Source organism: Trachurus trachurus (assembly GCF_905171665.1).
Source record: "Trachurus trachurus genome assembly, chromosome: 22".
Lineage (NCBI taxonomy): Eukaryota > Metazoa > Chordata > Actinopteri > Carangiformes > Carangidae > Trachurus > Trachurus trachurus.
Genome location: NC_139907.1, coordinates 7,215,662 through 7,235,202, shown reverse-complemented (window position 1 = coordinate 7,235,202; position 19,541 = coordinate 7,215,662). Strand labels below are relative to the sequence as shown.

The following is a 19,541-nucleotide window of genomic DNA, read 5'->3' as shown; positions in this document are numbered from 1 at the left end:
CAAATCTCCGTTCTCGCGCGACTACTACATCCGCTCCTAGCAACGCTCCATGGAAACGGGGTGGAGGAAGCGCGCTCACAGTGGCGGATTGACAACAGCAACAGCAACAACACCAACATGGAGCCTCCACAGGTAATTTCTGTCACTTTAACTCGATTCCCAGTGTGTATAGTACGTCGTGTAAGCGGTTTTGTGTTGTTTCTTGATGCTTTATCTGGAGTTTGGCTCAACACGTCGCAACGCTCTGGCGGTTGTTGTAAGTGGCTGTTAGCCAGCTAGCTGCTAACGGCTTTGCTAATTTGTCGACCAACAAAACAAACTGCGAAACTCTGAGCTGTCATCGCATTGTCGGTCAAAACATTGCGTTTCCACTTTTAGTGGCATAGTAGCACGAGTATCTAGTGGCTGCTTTGCTGCACGATGACGTTAACTTGTGCAATTTGTACAGATTGTAGTTATGTGTTTATCACATAGCTGACTAACAGTAACCTGTTGACTCTAGCTAACTTTTTGCTACTCTTGTCAACCAGTTGTGAATCGTGATTTATAATGTAGTGTAATTAGACTATTGGAAAAGTAATTTATTTACATGTTATTACGTGCAGCAGCTCTCAATAAATTAGATCTAACATCGTCAATACTGCAGAAAACAAGTGAGATTGGTTATCGATTAGCAGCATTTGACAGTTTGCTCTATGCGGATCTCTCCCACTCATCACTAGAGAGTAATGAAACATTTTGTCATAGATGTTTTTCCAGGCCAGTAGCATTGTACCTTATAACACTGAGTTACTTTGTCTGGTGATTTGGTTCACAGAGGGTGGAGGTGTCTTCACAGTTGCCAGCCGATGAAGATATGAGTCAGTCTGTCGGACAGTTATCTCAAAGTTATGGCAGAAGAGATGACTTTGAGCCTCTACCACTGGGAAGACACAATGTGGAGCTACGTATGTAAAATGACTAAAACAATCTTTTACTTTGTTTCTCCCAAGTGTTAGATAATGCAGAATGTACATAAAATACACTTTGTGGTATGTATATATGTTAACGTTTATTTGTCCTCATCTTTTACAAAATCTGTGTACGTGTGGAACATGTTTCAGGTTGCAGGGCTCCACACTAACTTTTTTTGTTACTAGGAGCACAGTGGACCCTAACTAAGAGTTTTAGGAACACAGGCAGAAAATCGACTTGCATCATTCAACTTCATTTATGATACTCGCACACATTGACCTGTCACCTGTAATGACAGATTCCAGATGTGATGATACCAGTGTTTAAAAAAAAGTTACTGGTTGCACATGCGTAGATGAAAAATTAACTTGCCCTGTCACAAATTTTAGGAGTAAAATGCCCCCATTTAGGGGCAGTCTGGAGCCCTGAGTTGTCTAGTAAGTTGACTTCATGATCATTGAAAGTTTGTGGGGGTGAGGATTTGCATGAATTGAGTTTGAAGGGTCTATGTTGCAGTTATAAATTGTATGTCTGTTTGTGATGCCTTTTCATAACATTCAGCATTTTCTGTGTTTTTCAGAATTTCAGGACAGTAACTTGTCTCCAGCTCTGTCGTTGTTGCCTGCAAACTCTGGCGTGGAACCAAACCTCACTGATTATTCTTTATTCCAACAAAGTGACAATGAGTTTGCTCCCTTAAGGTAAAAAATAAATAAAATTCACTTCTGGACATAGTTTTTTACAACATGTCATTTGAATGATTCAAAGTAAAGATTCTTCAATTTCTTCATTTTACTTTTTCAAGGGCGTACCCGGACATTTCCTTGGCGTCAGGCAGGTTTCACTTTTCACCTATGGATGCCACCACTCAGGTCCCAGAACTGTCCCAGCATCCTTTGGCTCAGGCGACTATCCTCTCTGAAGATGGCGCGAGCAGCAGCTCTCGGTCCCAGTACAGTTTGTCACCAGGAGATGAAGGCAGACGAGAGGGAGTGATTCACTCCAGATTGTCTGCTGCAACTGATAGACAGGAAGTACCATCCAGAGATGACGCAGGTAGCGAATGGAGGGACTCGGTGACACTGTCTAACACTCTGGACGAGCTTGTAGGAAAGGCTGTCGAGGACGAGACCTTCTTTCTGAATAAGGATATTCCTGCTCAGCATCTTATGGCGCTGCTTCAGAAAGATGTCGGCATGCCAAGCAGCAGTAGTAGTGCTGTTTCCTCTGGCTCTGGAACATCTGTGAAGAGCTTTCCAGATTTTAACAAAGAGTCTGGAAGCCCTCAGGTCTGCAAATCGGACATTGACCAAAACATGGTGAGAAGAGAAGGTCCTCCAGGTGAAGCTTCTCTTCCACAGCAGCACACTAAACAACCTGACAGGATTTCAAATCCTGACCAAGCACAAACACTGTCACCTGACGTCTGTAATATTACCATGGGTTCCCGCAGTACACAGCCTGATGACAGCAGCGAAGCGTTACACAGAGAGCTGCTGTCCGAGACCGAGAGGCGCAGCAGTCGTGAAGCTGTAACAAAAAACCAAGAGAGGAGAAGTCCTTCAGTTTCAACTGGTCAGTATCTTACTCCATATCCCACACAGAAGACTGAAAGCAAGCCGAGCGTGATCCGGACCAATGTGGGCGGTTTGCCATGGACACAGCAGTTTTCAGCAGGCGTCGAACGGGTTCATAGAGAGCAAGACCTCTGGTCCTTAGGGAATCAAACCGGGATTGATGGGTCCTACTTGGGTTTCCTTCCACAGTCTCAATCCACTCCTGGGGTTTTTAAGCCCCCATCCAAATCCAGTGTGAAGGTTGCGTTAGGACAGCTTTCTGCCATAGAATCGGATAAGGAGAACTCGTGTCGATCGAGCACAGGGATCTCTCTACAACCAGCTGTTCCTGAGGTTGACGCAGCAAATCAGTGCCAAGAGGAACATGCCTCTGCAAAGGTCCAGTCTCTTCCAACTCTCAACTATTTAGAGAAAGTTGACGCCTGGAGGGCAAACCAGAGTTCTGGCAAAACATCCCTGTTTGATAGCCTGGCTTTGCAAGGATTTTCTGGCGTCTCTCCCAAAAAGAAAGCTTACGATGCAGTTTCTGACACCCTGAATCGCATCCTGAGTCAGCAGGTAAGGAGTTTACAGCAGCCTCCTGTTGTTTCAAGTGCCTCCAACCAGAATGTCACACAGAGCTCCTCTGTAGCTCCCTCTGGCTGCTCTTCTCCGAGGAGAGGGGAGGCAGTGGGCAGTGCACCCAGTGACCAAGACAACACCGGATCTGCAGCTACACGACCGTCTTTCGGCAGGTCTCAGTCCCACTCCTCTCTAAGCACAGTCGTCATGTCGGTCAAGAAGGATCAAAAGACAGCGAGACCTGCAGAAGAAGAGAAGAGTCAGACTCAGGACGATCAGCCGAGTGCCTCAGCTCAACCCTCAGCTCTCATGAGCCTCGGCCGGTTCAGTGATGTGTCGCTCGATACTTCCCAAGGAAGTTACAACAGTGGGATTAAACTGGCAGCTTCCATTGGAGCTTCTTCAGTCACCAGCCTCGAGGTGGATAATTATGCCCCGTACTGGACTTCGAAACCGTCGACTCCAACACCTCTGCCCAGACAGCGAGAGATCAACATTGAAGAGCGAATACCAGTAAGTCAAAAACTGAAAATCCAATATCAGCAAGTATAGAATAAATGTTTAGGTTTGGAAAAATGTATTAGGTATTATCGTTTCTTTACAGATTAAAGTTTTAAGAGATAAACACATCAACTGCTAAATAAAGATTTACAGTTTTATTCAGTAAACATCTGAGAAAAATCCCATATGCAGGTGCATCTCAATAAATTAGAATATCATGGAAAAGTTTATTTATGTGAAACTAATACATTATATAGATCCATTACACACAGAATGAAACATTTAATGTCTTTATTTATTTCATTTCTTTTAATTTAAATGATTATGACTTACATTTAACGAAGAAAAAAAATCTCAAAAAATTTGAATATGACAAAAGACCCATTTGAAAAAGCATTTTTAATATGGAAATGTATGTCCATCTATATGCTCTCAATACTTGGTTGGGGCTATTTGACTTGAACTACTGGAAATTGACTTTTCCATGATATTCTAATAATTTATTGAGATGCACCTGTATGAATAGACTAGTATTTCTGATTCTGACGCAGTGCTGACTTGCTTTTCTTGCAGTTGTATCTCCATAACCTGGGTATCGACCAATCGCCCTCGACCATCTTGAATCCATTCGTGCCCAGAGGGCCAATCAGAGAACCCGAATTCTCTCCCACTGAGCTCTTAACAATTAAAGGATCCATAGGAACCCCAACGCAGAGCGCCCAACCCTCTGAAGGTACATGACCCTACAACTGATGTTTCACTTTCTATTTCAACCAACATCAGGGATGCAAACAGCGCGCCGAAAAGCGAAACTCGCTTTTTTCATGACCAATTAGGTGACTTGTGTGAATCGTTCAGATCCGAAGAGTTTTTGTTTTTGGGAGGGGGGGGGGGGTCTCAGCTGGGGTCAGTAAAATGTTTTTCTAACAGGCTGACAGTGACAATCACGTGAAACTGAGGCGAACTCATTCATGGTTGTCTCTGGTTATAGCACATTATATAGGCCTATATGTCCATTACACACTTTTAGGCCTTAAAATGTCTTAAATTTGTTGAATTATTGTGTTCAAGACTTAAATAAGACAGCTCTTAAATTTTCGTATGCCCACCATGGGCGAGCATTTCGCTCGCATTTGCCCCTAAAAAAAAAAAAACATGTGTGAACCAGGAAAATCACAAAAAAGAAAGAGCACAACCTGCGATTGGTCAAAAACTACAAATCCCACAATCCTCTGGCCTCAACAATAACAGTAGTTAGTGTAAGTAAGGGAGAGTGGAGCTGTCGGTGAAAAGAGGAAACAACGCCACGTCTGGTCCTGTTCTATGTTGTTCGTTCACACCGTCACCGTTTATTCGTTACGTCCGCGGTGTAAAAGGCCGTGACGCAAAGACGCGATTAGGCGCGAGACGCGGTAGACGCGACTTTTTTTTTTTGCGACGCAATACACCCGATTCTTTTATGGCGACGGGACCTTCGCGTCTTCGTCTATTTCATCGTGTTTGGTGGGAAGACCCAAAGGGGCTTCCCACTCAAACACGAGGAACGCTTTTTTTTCGCGCGAGCTTTTACGCGCAACCAAACGCGAGATACGCGAGATAAGCGAATTAGCGCTCGTTTTCACTCGTTTCAAAAAAAATTCACGAGCCCGCCTATTTTCACTACAACAATTTTTTTTTTTTTTTTCAAAGGAGGTTAAATCGAAAGCAACTGGACTTAGTTATTTACTTATTATAACTAAGTCCAGTTGCTTTCGATTTAACCTCCTTTGAAAAAAAAGTCTAGGAAGACGTTTCACCTCTCATCCAAGAGGCTTCATCAGTTCATGTAGCATCTGACCAGGCTGGGACTGGTCCAACTGTCTGGTGTGGAGACTCAGTATAAGTCCAGTTGCTTTCGATTTAACCTCCTTTGAAATACTATGACCTGGACAAATGAGAATATGCACAGGCCTACAACAACATTTCTGCTCTCACCAACCATGGTTGATAACGTGACGCACAGTATACTGTTATGAGACACATTATGCATCCCAACTGTCTTTTTTTTAGAGGATTTTTTTTTTTTTTTTACCAAGAATGCGCCCAAAAAAATCATGATCCAGGGGCCAAAATTCGAAACAAATATATATATTTTTTAATCATAATTCTCATTATTCTCCTGATGTCGGTTTAATGTAAACAGATTGCGCTGATATGCGTCATGTGACAGCGGGGCAGAGCTGCAGCTGCTGTGCTGTGATGGACCTGATCAGACTGGTGGTGGTCCACAGTCAATCAGTCCCAGAGCCTTCCTATTCACCTCCAATGTAGACGCGACGTGCGCGCTCGTTACCCAAAGCGGCGCGTATCCGCGTGCATTCGGTGCGACGGCGCCGCCGTTTTCCCCCCGTGCATGTCCGTTGCTGTGTCAGGCAGGTGTCTCCCACGGAGCTCTGCCCCGTTTCAGAGGTGAAGGAGAGACGTCGCCTCCGCGATGTAGAATGTGTTCAATTAAAGTGAAACTAACACATTATATCGGCCTATATGTCCATTACACACTGAATGGGATGTTAAATCCCATGTCTTTATTTCTTCAGTTTATTTTAATAGTAATAATTATGACCTAAAAATCAGTATCTCCAAAATTGAAATATTGCAATGGTTTTTATTTTTTTAAAGCATTTTTAATATAGAAATGTTGGCCTTCTGAAAACTGTCCATCTATATGCACTCAATACTTGGTTGGGGTTGAACTACTGGAAATAGACTTTTCTGTGATATTGTTAATGGTGAGCCCCCCCCCCCCACGACAATTCCTCTCTTTTTTGGTCCTGACCCGTTTGCATCCCTGCAACATAATACTATGCTGAGAATCATCAATATGACATAAGATGCTACTTGACAAAAATGGGTTTTTATTTCACACAATCAACTAAAGTGTTGATTTTTACTCTATTTTCAGGTGGCAGTCCCCAGAAAGGAGAGTGTTCCAGGTCCAGTGTTTTGTCCGTGGACTCCACTGTGTCCGTACCGTTTAGCCTGGACAGTCTCGCTCCACCCGTCTCCATCCCAGACCACGGCAAGCGGGCTTCTCTTTCAACCTCGTCGGATCCAGAAGCGATTCAGAGTAGACACCGAGCGGCACCGTCCTCCTCCTCCCAGTCCGATAGAGACTCCCACTCCTCCAGACCGCAGCCCGGTCAGCAGCAGGACAGCAGCGTAACCAGAGAGAGGTTTGACTCTGACCTTTTGTTTGCTACTAAGACGAGACACGGGGACAGAGACTTGGCGTCATCTTTGCAAACGAGCCGGAGTTTGGAGCCAAGTGCAAGTGAAAATTCTTTTGTCAGCTCGAACGCCTTGGGGGAGATCCGCAAACTACTCTCTCAGGTGGATAACACGGTGTCTGCTGGGACTTCTTCTGCAGCTTCCTCAGCCGCCCCTGCAGGCCCCCGTCTCCTTTCTGATGATGACATTTTCCTCTCGTTGAGGAAAAACACCGGCAGACTCCACGACTCCTCGCTCTCCTCCTTCTCTGCAGACCCCAGAGATCACTCGTCCCTGCTGTGGGCCAGGTCCTCGTCCGACTCCATGCTAACCTCAGATAAACCAAGGCACAGCTCTGTAGGCCGGGACAGTCTGACCTCATCGTGGCAGCCTAACTATCCATCCACACAGTCTCTTAACACTGCACCCACCGCGGGAACACACTCCTCTCTGGTCCTCTCCAAATCAGCCAGGAGGGCAGAGCCTGAGGGCTGCAGCGCTGCTCCTCCTGACAGCAAAGTCCAAACACAGCCGCCACCGGTCATCAGCCCTCTGCCTCCTGTGAGCACGCAACAGCTCACCTCAACGCCCACAGAGGAGACAGCAGGTGTCCCAGAAGGGGAGGAGAAGACTGCGTATGGAGGAGGTCCTGTACAGAGCAACTCCTCGTCGCCCTCTCTGGAGGACATAGACCCGGGAGTGATGAGTGACGGTGGGAGCAGCGACAGTTCACTGGCAGTCAGAGTGGCCCAGTTACTCCAGAGCGAATCTCCAGCCACCATGGTGTCCAGCACGCCGAGCATCACCGACCAAGAGGAGAGCAAAGCCAGAGGTAAAGACAACTCTGAGGCTCATATTAAAGGTCCAGTGTGTAATAATTGGCTAGGTTTATTGGCAAAATCTGAATATCCTACCCATGAGTATATTTGTGTAAGTGTATAATCGCTAGAAAGGAAAATTTTGCACACTGGACCTTTAACACCTTAGGAACTGAAACTTGGTTTAACTGTAATTTAAGGCTAAGTCACATGCACCTCAATACCAATAATTTTTGTGTCCTGTTTTTTACGCTCACAGTTTTATCAATGCCGACCAATCTGCATTGTGAGTAAATTGTTTGGTTTTCATAGCCTTATAATTATTCTTTTATATATACATATATAGCAAGGGTCTTGCTTTAGAGAGTGTCGGCATCTTGTGCTGGGCCTCCTTAAAAAAATCCTTGAGGAAACACTGTGCCTGCATAAAAAAAAAACAGCGAAAAAGAAGGTGGAGGAAACAGCAGAGAGAGTGAGTTAGTAGTAAGTCAGTGGAGAATAGTGAGAAGAATAGTGGAAGACGCCATTTCCACACAAGTTTTTTTGTCCTTGGAGGCCACCGTTACTTTGCCAACAGGAGGGTTGAGTGCTGCAAAGTAGTATCTGAGCGTTAGATGTCACGGTTTTCCTCCCATTTTACACACTGGACTTTTAACACCTTAGGAACTGAAACTTGGTTTAAATGTAATTTAAGGCTAAGTTAAAACGACGGTTAAATGTATGTTTTGATGTTGCAGAGTGGATTAAGCTGAAGATATCAGGCCAGCAGTGTGAACCTCTGGAGCTGGACAAAGAAGACAGAAAGCGGATTGAAGAGATCAAGAGAGAGCTGCTGTTAAAATACCCAATGAAGGTAAAAACCACTTATGCAGAGTACAACCTAATATTTATTAATGTTTGTCACACATTTCTTCATGCCACATCTATGTATGTTTAAAAAAATTATATTTATTTATTTTATTGTCACTTTGATATCTCCTCAATATCTGGACAGTACAGGTCTCATTGTTAAGGTAAATGATGATAAAGTGTGTTTGTGTGAGTGTTTTTAAAGTCCTTTATACAAACCGGTGTGCTGTGAAGGTGAAAACAAAAACTCTGAGGTTTGGCTGTTGTATTTATTCTTTAACTATTTTGTCAAACGTTCTGGTTCCAGTTTGCTGCTTGCAGTGTTTTGACGTGAACCTTTGTGACAGATTCATTAATTCACAGGATGAGGTAAACAAGGACCTTGTCAGCTCTTAAGGTTTGACCCAGACTGATTGTTTTATTTTCTATGTTTCTTGCTTCTTCCAGAGCCAGTTGAGTACAGATACAGAGAGCAGTGCAGCGTCCAGCGTTAGACTCCCGAGGGGGCAGGATCCACCTCAGTCTGCAGAGACGTTCGCGGCCCCCGCTGATGTAAACAACCCGCCGTCACAGCCACTTCAAGGCCTGAACGCGAACCTGCCTGACTCGCACGCGCCGCAGCTTCAAGGCCGAAGTCTAGAAGCTCAAGTGCTGGAGATCGCTGCCAGAGAAGGAGTGACCCTCCCCAGAACGAACCCTCGGGCCCTCACATCCATCACCATCGCCACCCGGAAGCGCTCCACCTCGCCCTCTCCTTCCACGTCGCCTGCTCCCACCGTCAGCCCGGCCTCAGAGCCACTCCGCCTGACTGAGCTCCAACACCCTCAAGCTGAACGGTCCACCGCTCAGAGATCAGAAGATAGGACGACCAGAGAGCCGGGATCAGTGTTTCCACAACAAACCAAACTAAATTCTCCATTAATTTCTGGAAATCAGCGGAGACAAGATGCTGTTGGATGCCAGTTTGTAGAACCGCCTCCGCCCTCGCAGGGTTTGAATAGAGAGGATACGGATATCAAAGACGACAACACGCCGTCTGACGAGTTGTCCATGCAGGACAGCTCTGTGTCTCTCGCTCACGGGACTGAACAAACCACCAGCTCGTCCGCATCTGAAGCCCCGACCCGGACCGGCCACGTCTCACATGTCCGTCTCACTCTGTCCCCCAAACCCACAGCCGATCACAGCCTGGTGATTACAGCAGCTGATGCTGTTACCACGGCGCCGCGTAGAGAATTCGTCCCGCTCAGACCCTCTCCATCTGCCGCCAGCAGTCCGGACGAGGGCGTTGGTTTATCCAGTCCGCCAGAGTGGCACGAGTCCCCAGAACCAAAGAGACAGCAGGGACGTGAGAGAGTGGACACGTCCACGCTGTTCAAAGCTCCAGCAGCTTCAGCGAGAACGACCTCCACATCCAAACAGTCCTTTACACCTCGTCACAGACCTGAAGTCTCCCAAAGACCCTCAACCACATCATCACCAGGTAGGTTTGTCCATCTGTATAGATTATATATAGATTGATATAAACACTTAAATCCTCATTTACTTTGTCTGTTTGGCTGGTTTTACATTACAAGGTTCAAGTGGCCCAGTTCCGATTTTTTCCTCTCAAGTGGCACTGATTAGATTAGATTAGAAAAACTTTATTGTCTGTTTATCACAGAAAATCATCTTTGGCGTGGCTCAGAACACGTTAAAAGATCGGTAACAGATCTGTAACAGAAATGTGGAAAAACCCCATGATATCGGATATTGTCAGATCAGATTCAGGCCCCGTTATATGTGGAAATAAATCAGATACAAATCAGATATCCACCAATGCATCTGCAGTCTAAACAGACAGATCGGATATTCCCTGGCATTATGCAAGTCGTACGTCATCAATAATGCGGTGATAGCACATATTTGACAGTGTGTAAGCAAAGCAGGTGTTAATGCAGATACCAGATATGGGCCACTTTAATTGAACATGTAAACAGACGGATGAAAAAATCGGAGATAGGCAACACATCAAGGCCTGTAGTGTAAAGACACCCTAAGATTAGTGTTTAAATTGACCGATCAAGTTGTGTCTGTGGCAGTGGAGCCAAGGATTAAAAAATACGGTTCATGCAACTAACAGTGCAACTGTTTTTCCTGCCTCCCTCAGCGGTGCCCATCCTGCTGCCTTATAAACCCCGGGGCAGTGAGGAACTCTTCTACGTCCCTCAAGCAGAAGCCGACTTCTCCTCCACCGGCCCCTCTGACACCACCATGGAGAGCTCACACCCAGGTACATTAAAGATTTATTGAGCTGCCTGCAACATATAGATGACAGCAGCATCATGTCTGCTGCTGGAGTTTCATACCTCCTTCCTTTATTGCATCTTTTTATTGCATGTGTCATCTTCCACCTCCCTCCCCACAGTCCCTGTCTGACTATCTGTTGTTTACTGTCATAGGTAAAAATATAAATCTTAAAAATAGTAGTAGGAATAATGAGTAGTCCCAAGTACAGTGCAAGTTTTGTGTCAGTTCTCTGAATATGTTTAATCTTTACATCAGATAATCAACAAATCTTTTGTGAGGAATGATTTACACCAGTAGATTATTTCTATATATGAACATTTCTAAATGTTTTCCTTTCTAGTAAGTCTTGTTTCATTGATTTGTCTCCACTCCTCACTTCTATTAGGTTTCATTGATGAAATTAGACACAGATTTCATTTGCTTTTTCTAACGTACTCTGAATATCTGAAGGATCCATTCATTATGGTCGAGAGCCAAACAATGATCTGTGTATTATTAGTTCAAATGTATCATGTCTGTTTATCATTGTAACTTTAAAAATGATCTGACCATGTTTCACCACACATTTAAATGTAAATGTGGGTTATTTCAGGATTTAGGCAAATTACAGACTGAGGAATTTATGAGTCCAGAGAATTGAAATGTCAGTTGAATGTGTGATGAACGGGGGGAGGCTCTGCGCTCATTTCCCCTGTGCCTGCCCTGCATAGGTCGCAGCTGGTCTATTGTAACGTACACCGGGCAGCACATTAATTATTCATGTTCAGGGGCTGGTGAGACAAAAGGCAGAGCTGAGGCCCCAGCAGAGAGACAGACGGACGGGGGCTGTGCACTCCACGTCTTTGAACATCTTCTGTTTACCGCTGCTGGAAAACTAAGGATTTATTTATGTTCTTATTAGGAAAATTATTCGGTTTGACCTCCTCTTTACAGAACTCATTTTTATTTAAATGAAAAACATAATTGAATTGCAGGCTCAGACGACGCTGTGCCCCCGCGCTTCAGCAGTGACGTCCTCGGGCACCAGGACCCGGGGTTGGACCGCGGAGTCGCCATCAGACACACTGAGGGCATCTACAGCAAGAGGCTGAAAACAACCGCCTTCAAAATGCAGGAGCCAGGACACAGAGGTACAGCGACGATACACACTGACAGAATGAGTGGGACAGGAGATGTTTAAGGGCTTTAAGGTGCATTTTATTAAAAACACGCCTGAGACAAGCAGCTCAAATAATAATACAGTCTGTCATTTGTTAATATAAACATGTTAGTCTGGTAAAGTTGTTTCAGTACAATTAGAAAAAATGTTACAGACAAATAAAAAGAGTAAAACACAATGGTTATTTCTAAAGGCTTTATAAACAATTCAGTAGTTTTCATATTTGAACACAGCCACAGGTCAGAAAACAGAAAAGTCCATTGTTTAATGTAGAAAATTTAACAACAGACTCAGATGATATTAAGTCTTTCATTATGAATGATAACTTGTGTGTTATCAGGATATGTTTAACAAAGTTTGGGCACCATTTCTGAAGAGCAGTGGAGATTATTTTGAGTCAGTTTTTGTGACTGTGGGAAGAGAATTAGTGAAATATTTGATCAACAGTTAGACATCACAGATTTATGAAAAGACTCTTGTGTCTGAAAGCAACTTTTTCTTGGTCTTTATTTTCTGTTTTCTGTTTTGTGTGTGTGTGTTTGGGGAGCAGCGAATAGAAAACGGATTGTTTTATGTTTTTGATGCACATCCAGTCTGAACGCGTGTTATGTCTCGCTCTCGTCGTAGATACGTCTCCGAGAGCAGATAAAACCTCACAAACAAGTCTGAGCCAAACTCCGAAGCCGCCCACTCAGGTCTCCGCTGCCTTCACCGCAGTGCCTTTATCAAACAACCAGGAACCGCTAAGGAAGGACCAGGGGACGAGTCCGCTGCAGTTCCCTCGTTACAACCAACCAGAGCCGAGCTGGGAGAGGTTTCAGACTGGTCGTGGCGAAATGATGGACGATGGTGATCTGAGCCAAAGCGCCTTCTTTCAAACCAGGGTGGAGCGTGAGCCAGAGGCGTCTCAGTCCACGTCCCAGCAGAGCGACAACAGGCTGGACGAGCTGTGGCAGAGGTTCTGCGCTCGGTGGAGCCTCGAGGAGTCCTGTCCGACCAGAGAGGCCTCGCTGGTGGAGCGACTGGAGCGCCTGTCCCGTCTTATTCACAGCAGGAAGCTCCAGCAGGAAGCGTCTCGGGATCAGACGCGAGGAAGGAGAGGAGGAGCCACACGGGAGGAAGTCGGAGAGCAGAGAGTCAGAGGGAGGAGAAACTTCGAGGACGAACCTCCTCCCGTCGCTCGTCAGGCCTGGACGCAGAGGACGCCCGAGCCTTCGGACGTGGACAGTCGAGCCTCCTCCTTCGCCTCCCACAGCTCCTCCCAGAGTCGCCACCTCTTCCCCGCGGACAGAGACGAGTCGGCAGAGACCTTGTCCACGGCGTCCGGCTCCATGTCCACCGTCGACACCGACCGACTCATCCGAGTGTTCGGCCCCCACAGAGTGCAGCGCCTGAAAAGCAGCTCCAGCCTCAGTCAGCTGTACAGCACCATCGACAAGCAGAGAAAAGACGGGAGGGAGCAGAGGAGAGGGAGAACCAGAGACTCTCCGTCCATCGTTGCTCCTTCAGAGACCACCGGCATCGACGAATCCACGGTACGTCCTGTAAATCTGCACATCTGTCCGTCGCCTTCATCTGAAGTAGAGATGATTTATTACTGATGCTGTTTTTATCCAAATAGTTTATAGAGTTTCTGTATCTAGATTTTAGATTTAGATTCATTTTGCACAGTTAAAAACACACAAATATAAAGTACAATTTGATAATTTACGGTGCTGGAAGAGGAGAAAACTCAAAGAGCTCATTAGGTTATTATATATCTATATATCTTATATAGTTTACAATGAAATAAATTGTCACACAAAAAAGAATTAAAACAGAACATACAAATAAACAATCAATAATATAATCATAGGAAAATAACACAAAGAGATAAACGATCAAAATATATGAATAACAATAAAAAGAAACAAAAAGTTAACCCTAATCCTAAAAAAAAAACATTATCCTGATTGTCATGATTGTATTTTTCAGATCACTCCTGATTCTGCGTCGTCAACCAGCGTCTTCCTCCCCCCTCGACATCGAGGACCCACCAGGACCCTGGCAGCGAAGAAAGGTGTTAAACTGGTCAGCAAAGGCATCCAGACAGGTCAGTCCCCACAGAGCTAAACTCACACTGATGTTTGATGTTTGTTTTTTTCCTTTTACAAAGCATTTTTAAATAACATATGAACATGAGCATCTTCTTTAATCTGAGAAACCATCCGACTGCTTTCTTTAGTCGTTGCCATGTCGAGTAGTAAGCGATGAGCTTGTTGAGAGCATCATAACTCTCTTGTGTGATGGTTATGGTCACTCTAGCACATGTTTTGATTTCCGGATCTTCTTCTGTGGTCAACTCTTTTTCATCCAGTTGTTTTGGCCACTCACTTTCGGGCTTCAACAAGAAAGCTGGTCCATGTATCCAGACTTTGCTCTGCATGAACTTCTCCACTTTGACTCCTCGAGAGCCCTGATCCGCTGGACTTAGCGCTGAGTTATTTTCTGTTATAATATAAGGAAATAAATAATTCACCAAGTACATCTTCTTATATAAAGGGAAAAAAAGAAAGAAAATCCATCACAAATATATCGTTAATGATATACCATTCCTCCACAGATGGGATGTCTGGCTTAAGACATTTCTTTGTGATTGTTTTTCTAGCAGCTAAACTCAATATTACAATTATTCCAACTAGTTTTCACACTTACAGTAGTTGAGCGTAAAAGCCCAAAAAGAAGTTCGGCCCAGTTAAATGTAACGTCGGTACCAAATATCATCACTAGTTCTGAATAAACCGATGATTGGGGTTTTATAATTCCTGTTATGCGAGACGTCTGCTGCTTGTCAATTTTTACCACCTGTCACACTCAGGGGAAAAGTCTTTAATAAACTCCACCACTTGTCTTTGAGATAAAGAAAATACAGAGTAAAGTTGTGATGAAAGTTATTCAGATCTTCATGCTGTCATTTTTGTTTTGCAACAGGTGACCTGGAGATCGTTTGTAACGGGACTCGACGTCACACCAGAGACGTTGGAACCACGTTTCCATCGCCGCGAGAATCTACAGCGTCGAGGCTGAACTCTTCATCGTTGACGAGTGTAGGAGGAGGAGGAGGAGGAGGGGGGAGGAGCCCCTCGAAAACCCAGTCCTCACAAAAACAGAGAAAGAGCAAGAGGAGCCCATCAAAGCCGTATCCTGAAGGTTTGTCTACTTGTTTTATGTTGCCACTGAAAACTCTCTCATAGTTTTTATTCTGTTTTTCTTTCCTAAAGTTGCAGTTGTTATTATTTAAAGCCAGAATAAAACCAAACTCTTGTATTGATTTTTGCCTTTTTGTGAATTTTCCTGGTCTTGTTCAGGAGTTTCTTGGTTCATCTCTGCTGACGACCTGAGGTCAGAGTCGAGGAAGGAGAACCAGCAGGAGGAGGAGGAGGAGTCGACCTGGAGGCAGAGCGCAGCCTGGTTTGAACCGTACAGCAGATCACAGCCGTGGAGGGAACCGCTCCGACAGAGACAAGTCCACGAAGAACGAAACCAACAGCCCAGATACATCGTACATCGCTCTGAACCGGACCTCGATCCCAGAACCAAACCACTGTCTCCTGGTCTGGCTCGTATCTCCCTCCAGGTTCAGTGTTTATCTTTCTTTAGGAGTTTTTAATTTATATGTCATATGTTTTCACATTTTTTAAAAGTATTTAAGGAGGAATTTCCATTTTTTACAATCTGGACCTTATTTCTAGCATAAAATACGATCATTTACTCAGACAATTCCCTTTTAAAATTAAATTAAATGCAATGTTCAGCCTGATGTAGCAGCATTAGTATTGATCAAACATTACTATCTTATCAAAGACAGAAGATAGTTGTTAATGGTGTTGTGTTAACTACCTTCAGTGTTGTCCTATACTGTACTGTAGTTAACCTTCCTCCTCCTCCGTCCTGCAGGAAGCTCTGGCGATGCGGCGTCCAGAGTTCATCTCTCGGTCCACTCACAGGGTGAAGTGTCTGGCTCGGCAGGCGGAGGAGAGGAAGCTGCAGGCCGTCTTCACCAGTGAGAGAGACGAGCTCTTCAACCGGCACGTAGGACTGGGGAGGCTGCCGAGGCCTGCAGGTACTCGGCTCAGCAGGCATATATATATATATATATATATATATTTTTATTAAAGTACAGCCAGCAACAAAAACAAACTCACAAAAAATAACACGCATTGCATCCAAAATCACCAAACCTCCCAGAGCTCAACCACAGGATCACACCCTCGACCCTGCACACTGCTGCCGTCAGGTCACAGATACAGGACTCTGAGGTGGAGGCTCGTTTTAAAGAGGAACTATGTAGGATTTGTAGCTTAACTATGCTGCATTTTTACCTTAAAGGTTAGGGCTAGAGATCCTGGAAAACAGTTCCAGCAGCCCACATTTTGAAAATCAAAGTCAAAAGTCCAAGCCCCTTTCCTCAGACTTCTCTCTGAAGCCTCCAGAGCTCAGGAACACGCAACGCTCGTTCAGGGTTGGGTTCACATCAAGGTGAAGGTGTCGCCCTCGCGGCGCGACCCAATGCAATCCTAATGTGACTGACGCGGCTTTCTGCTGTACTGTCGAATGTCACTGCGCTGCATTGTTAACCACCCAGTATCAAGTTTAGAGCTACATTGTCACCTACCAGACTTAAGTGTGGTACATTGTATCACTGTTGTTGTCTTAATTGTATTAAACTCTCTATCTATCTATCTATCTATCTATCTATCTATCTATCTATCTATCTATCTATCTATCTATCTATCTATCTATCTATCTATCTATCTATCTATCTATCTATCTATCTATCTTTGTGATAACTGGATTAACTGGTTTGTTCCCTCTGTGTGAAGGCACCGCTCTGCTCAGGAGGGCTGTTCCCAGGAGGGAGATGATCCAGAGGTCAAAACAGTGAGTCCTGTTGTTGTTGTTGTTGTTAGATGCACTGTAACAGGAACTACAATCTGTCTCCATAATCAATTATATCTCATCAATGTACAAAATAATTGAAGCCTAATTGCATCAAATGCTGAGGTTTTCTGCACAGATAAAGAGCCCAAACTTGAGTTTAGTTTCACACAGATTTGAGATCAGATCGAATAAAAGATGGAGTTTGGTTTCAACAGAGTTTTATTGTCTGAACTTGTTTGTCCTGCAGGATCTATGAGAATCTGCCGGAGGTGCAGAGGAGGAGAGAGGAGGAGAGACGGAGAGCAGAGTACAGATCTTACCGTCTCAACGCTCAGCTCTACAACAAGGTACAAAAAACAAAACACCTCTCACCCAACAGGTTTGATTCAACTGAAGCGTAAAAGAGAAGCTCAAATTCAGTCTTTATGTAACTGGAGATCATTTTTTATTTAATGTTTTTACTAAAACAGACAAAAGACAAACTGAAACAGACACTAAAATACTTTTTCATTTTTATTTTTCAGCGAATCACCAACCATGTCCTGGGCAGACGAACAGCTTGGCAGTGATCAAACACATCAGTGAAACTTTTTTTTTTTTCTTCTTTTAACTGTAAATTAAATCAGTGATGTGAAAACTTTTAAATTGAACAAATTGACCTAATTTAACTAAAAATGTGATTTTATTTATTAGTGACTAAATTTTTGTAGTTGGATTTTTACAGATTATGTGTAAAAGTAGAAACGGTGACGTCACTGACATGTTTGACTTTTCACTCTCGGACCAGTTGTGTTGTTTGAGTGACGAATGTATTTTAACGTGAGAATAAACCAGGTTTCTGCTGATGCTTTTAAACAGTTTTGCTAAATCCCCTTGTTTTGATTTTGAAGACAAGAAAGTCGACAACGATGCACTGGCTTAAATGTCTTTATTGATCAGTTATCGGTTGTGCAAGAGCAGGAAGCCACACGAGGAGAAAAGTAAGACAAGTTATTAGCTGCAGAGTCAGTACGTCAGCTGCTCGCCGAGAGCACAGATCAACACAATGAATAAATAAGAAAATGTCCGCATTTGTCCCTCTCAGGCTACAGTAGTGTCGATGCACTATGCCCATTAACTAACTATGAAATAAAACTTCAAGTTAGGACAGTACAGTGTAAACATAAATACTCTAAACAAGTCATTAAACAATAAAAATGATTAGCAATGGATTGATGAACTTTTTCAAAAGCCTTAAAATCATCGATGGCAAACGTGGTGGTGAAGAGAAACAAAGACTCTTTGGCAAAGATGTAGTTTTGCTTTTAAACGAGGTTTGGTTGAAACAAAAAAAGAGGAATAAGGCAGGTGACCGCTCTTTACCACAGACAAGGCTCTCTGCAGGTTTAAGGCTCGGACAAAGTTTAAGTCTGAAACAGCAACAGGAAACTCAGCAGAACACAGTTAATACAGTCGTTTGGATTTTTTTTTTTCTCACTCGGTAGCTTTTTACCAATACAAACGGTCTGTGTCTTTTTATAGACAGTAACAACTTACACCACATGTTTTAATAAATACTAAATAATTTAAACCAGTATAATGCTCCATCTGACTAAAGTGCAGTCAAGCTGTTTTTAAATAAACACGTTGACAAATCTGCAAAAGAATTTCTGTCACGTTTTGTTGTTTTTTTTTCTGTTTTTCAACGCAGTAAATTCCCTCGATTCATCATCAGCTCGTCTTGTTCTGTGCAGTCCACAGGGTTTTTTAATGAAGCCACAGAGGGAAAACGCTAAATCCTGAACACACAACACACTGTTTCTGTGTGAAGCTTAAAATCCAGGCAAAGTTATAACGTACAGGATGTTGTTCCTCCTCTGTGGCTTCATCTGTCAATCAAATCCTGTTAAATATGCAAAAAAGTCTCTTTGATCAAACCACAGTTAAAATGCCCACTGCTCTCAATGGACAGCTTCTATTTTTCTGTTTTCTTAATCATTAAATTTCTGTTTTTTTCCCCCATAATAATCTCTCTTTCCCTTTAGACGGTCACGTTATAAAAAAAGCAGTACACAACAGTGACACCTGATTAAGATTTTACAACACACGATCATGATCCTTGTTGCAGCAGCAGCAGCAGCAGCAGCAGCGCCGACAGTTTTAACACAGAAACGTGGAGCGACATCCAGTGTTTCAGCTGCAGCCTCCGCTCCAGAGCCAAAAAACACACTCATCATCATCATCATCATCATCAGCAGCAGCAACGACGACGGCTTCAGTGAATCTGGGCAGCATGCAGCAGTGCAGGTTTTAATAATTATATCTCTACGTCTCTATCTGGCCATGAAGTGAAGTGGTGATGATGTCGTCGTACAGACAGGACGCAGAGCTGCAGTCACGAGCAAAGTAGTCACTATGAAAACTAGAATTAGATTTGAGATTGATAACATCGCCAAAAAATTTGTCCAAATCAGCAAAATTAGATATATGATTGTGGCACAACACTAAATAAAAACACTGCTGTCATCATCATTTCTGGTTTCTGACAGAAACTAATTATTGTAGTTTGTTTTTTTAAGTAATTATTTTGTAATTTTTGCCTTTTGGGATTCAAACAAAACCGACATGGTGCGTGCTCTACCAGGTGAGGCACCAGAGCGCTATGTTTTACAATAATACAACAATTAA

At 43.8% G+C, this 19,541-nt stretch overlaps 1 protein-coding gene across 1 annotated transcript; it reads left to right on the top strand.

The window, feature by feature from the left end:
• The first annotated feature begins 70 nt into the window (after positions 1-70).
• On the top strand, positions 71-19,454 carry alms1 (ALMS1 centrosome and basal body associated protein). Its single transcript, XM_083998537.1, has 18 exons — positions 71-132; positions 818-947; positions 1,535-1,655; positions 1,760-3,605; positions 4,167-4,326; positions 6,535-7,671; positions 8,395-8,510; positions 8,954-9,989; positions 10,656-10,778; positions 11,770-11,925; positions 12,582-13,489; positions 13,929-14,046; positions 14,925-15,143; positions 15,302-15,570; positions 15,891-16,056; positions 16,817-16,874; positions 17,122-17,221; positions 17,399-19,454. Exons 1-18 carry the CDS (start codon positions 118-120, stop codon positions 17,441-17,443), a joined length of 6,723 nt encoding a protein of 2,240 aa, XP_083854663.1. The 5' UTR covers positions 71-117; the 3' UTR covers positions 17,444-19,454.
• The last annotated feature ends 87 nt before the right edge of the window (positions 19,455-19,541 follow it).

Bases quoted from the DNA above. Each gene is read 5' to 3' on its own strand.
- alms1 (XM_083998537.1), top strand. The intron at 948-1,534 runs GTATGTAAAATG...TGTGTTTTTCAG, and splicing joins AAGACACAATGTGGAGCTAC to AATTTCAGGACAGTAACTTG. The intron at 15,571-15,890 runs GTTCAGTGTTTA...TCCGTCCTGCAG, and splicing joins TGGCTCGTATCTCCCTCCAG to GAAGCTCTGGCGATGCGGCG.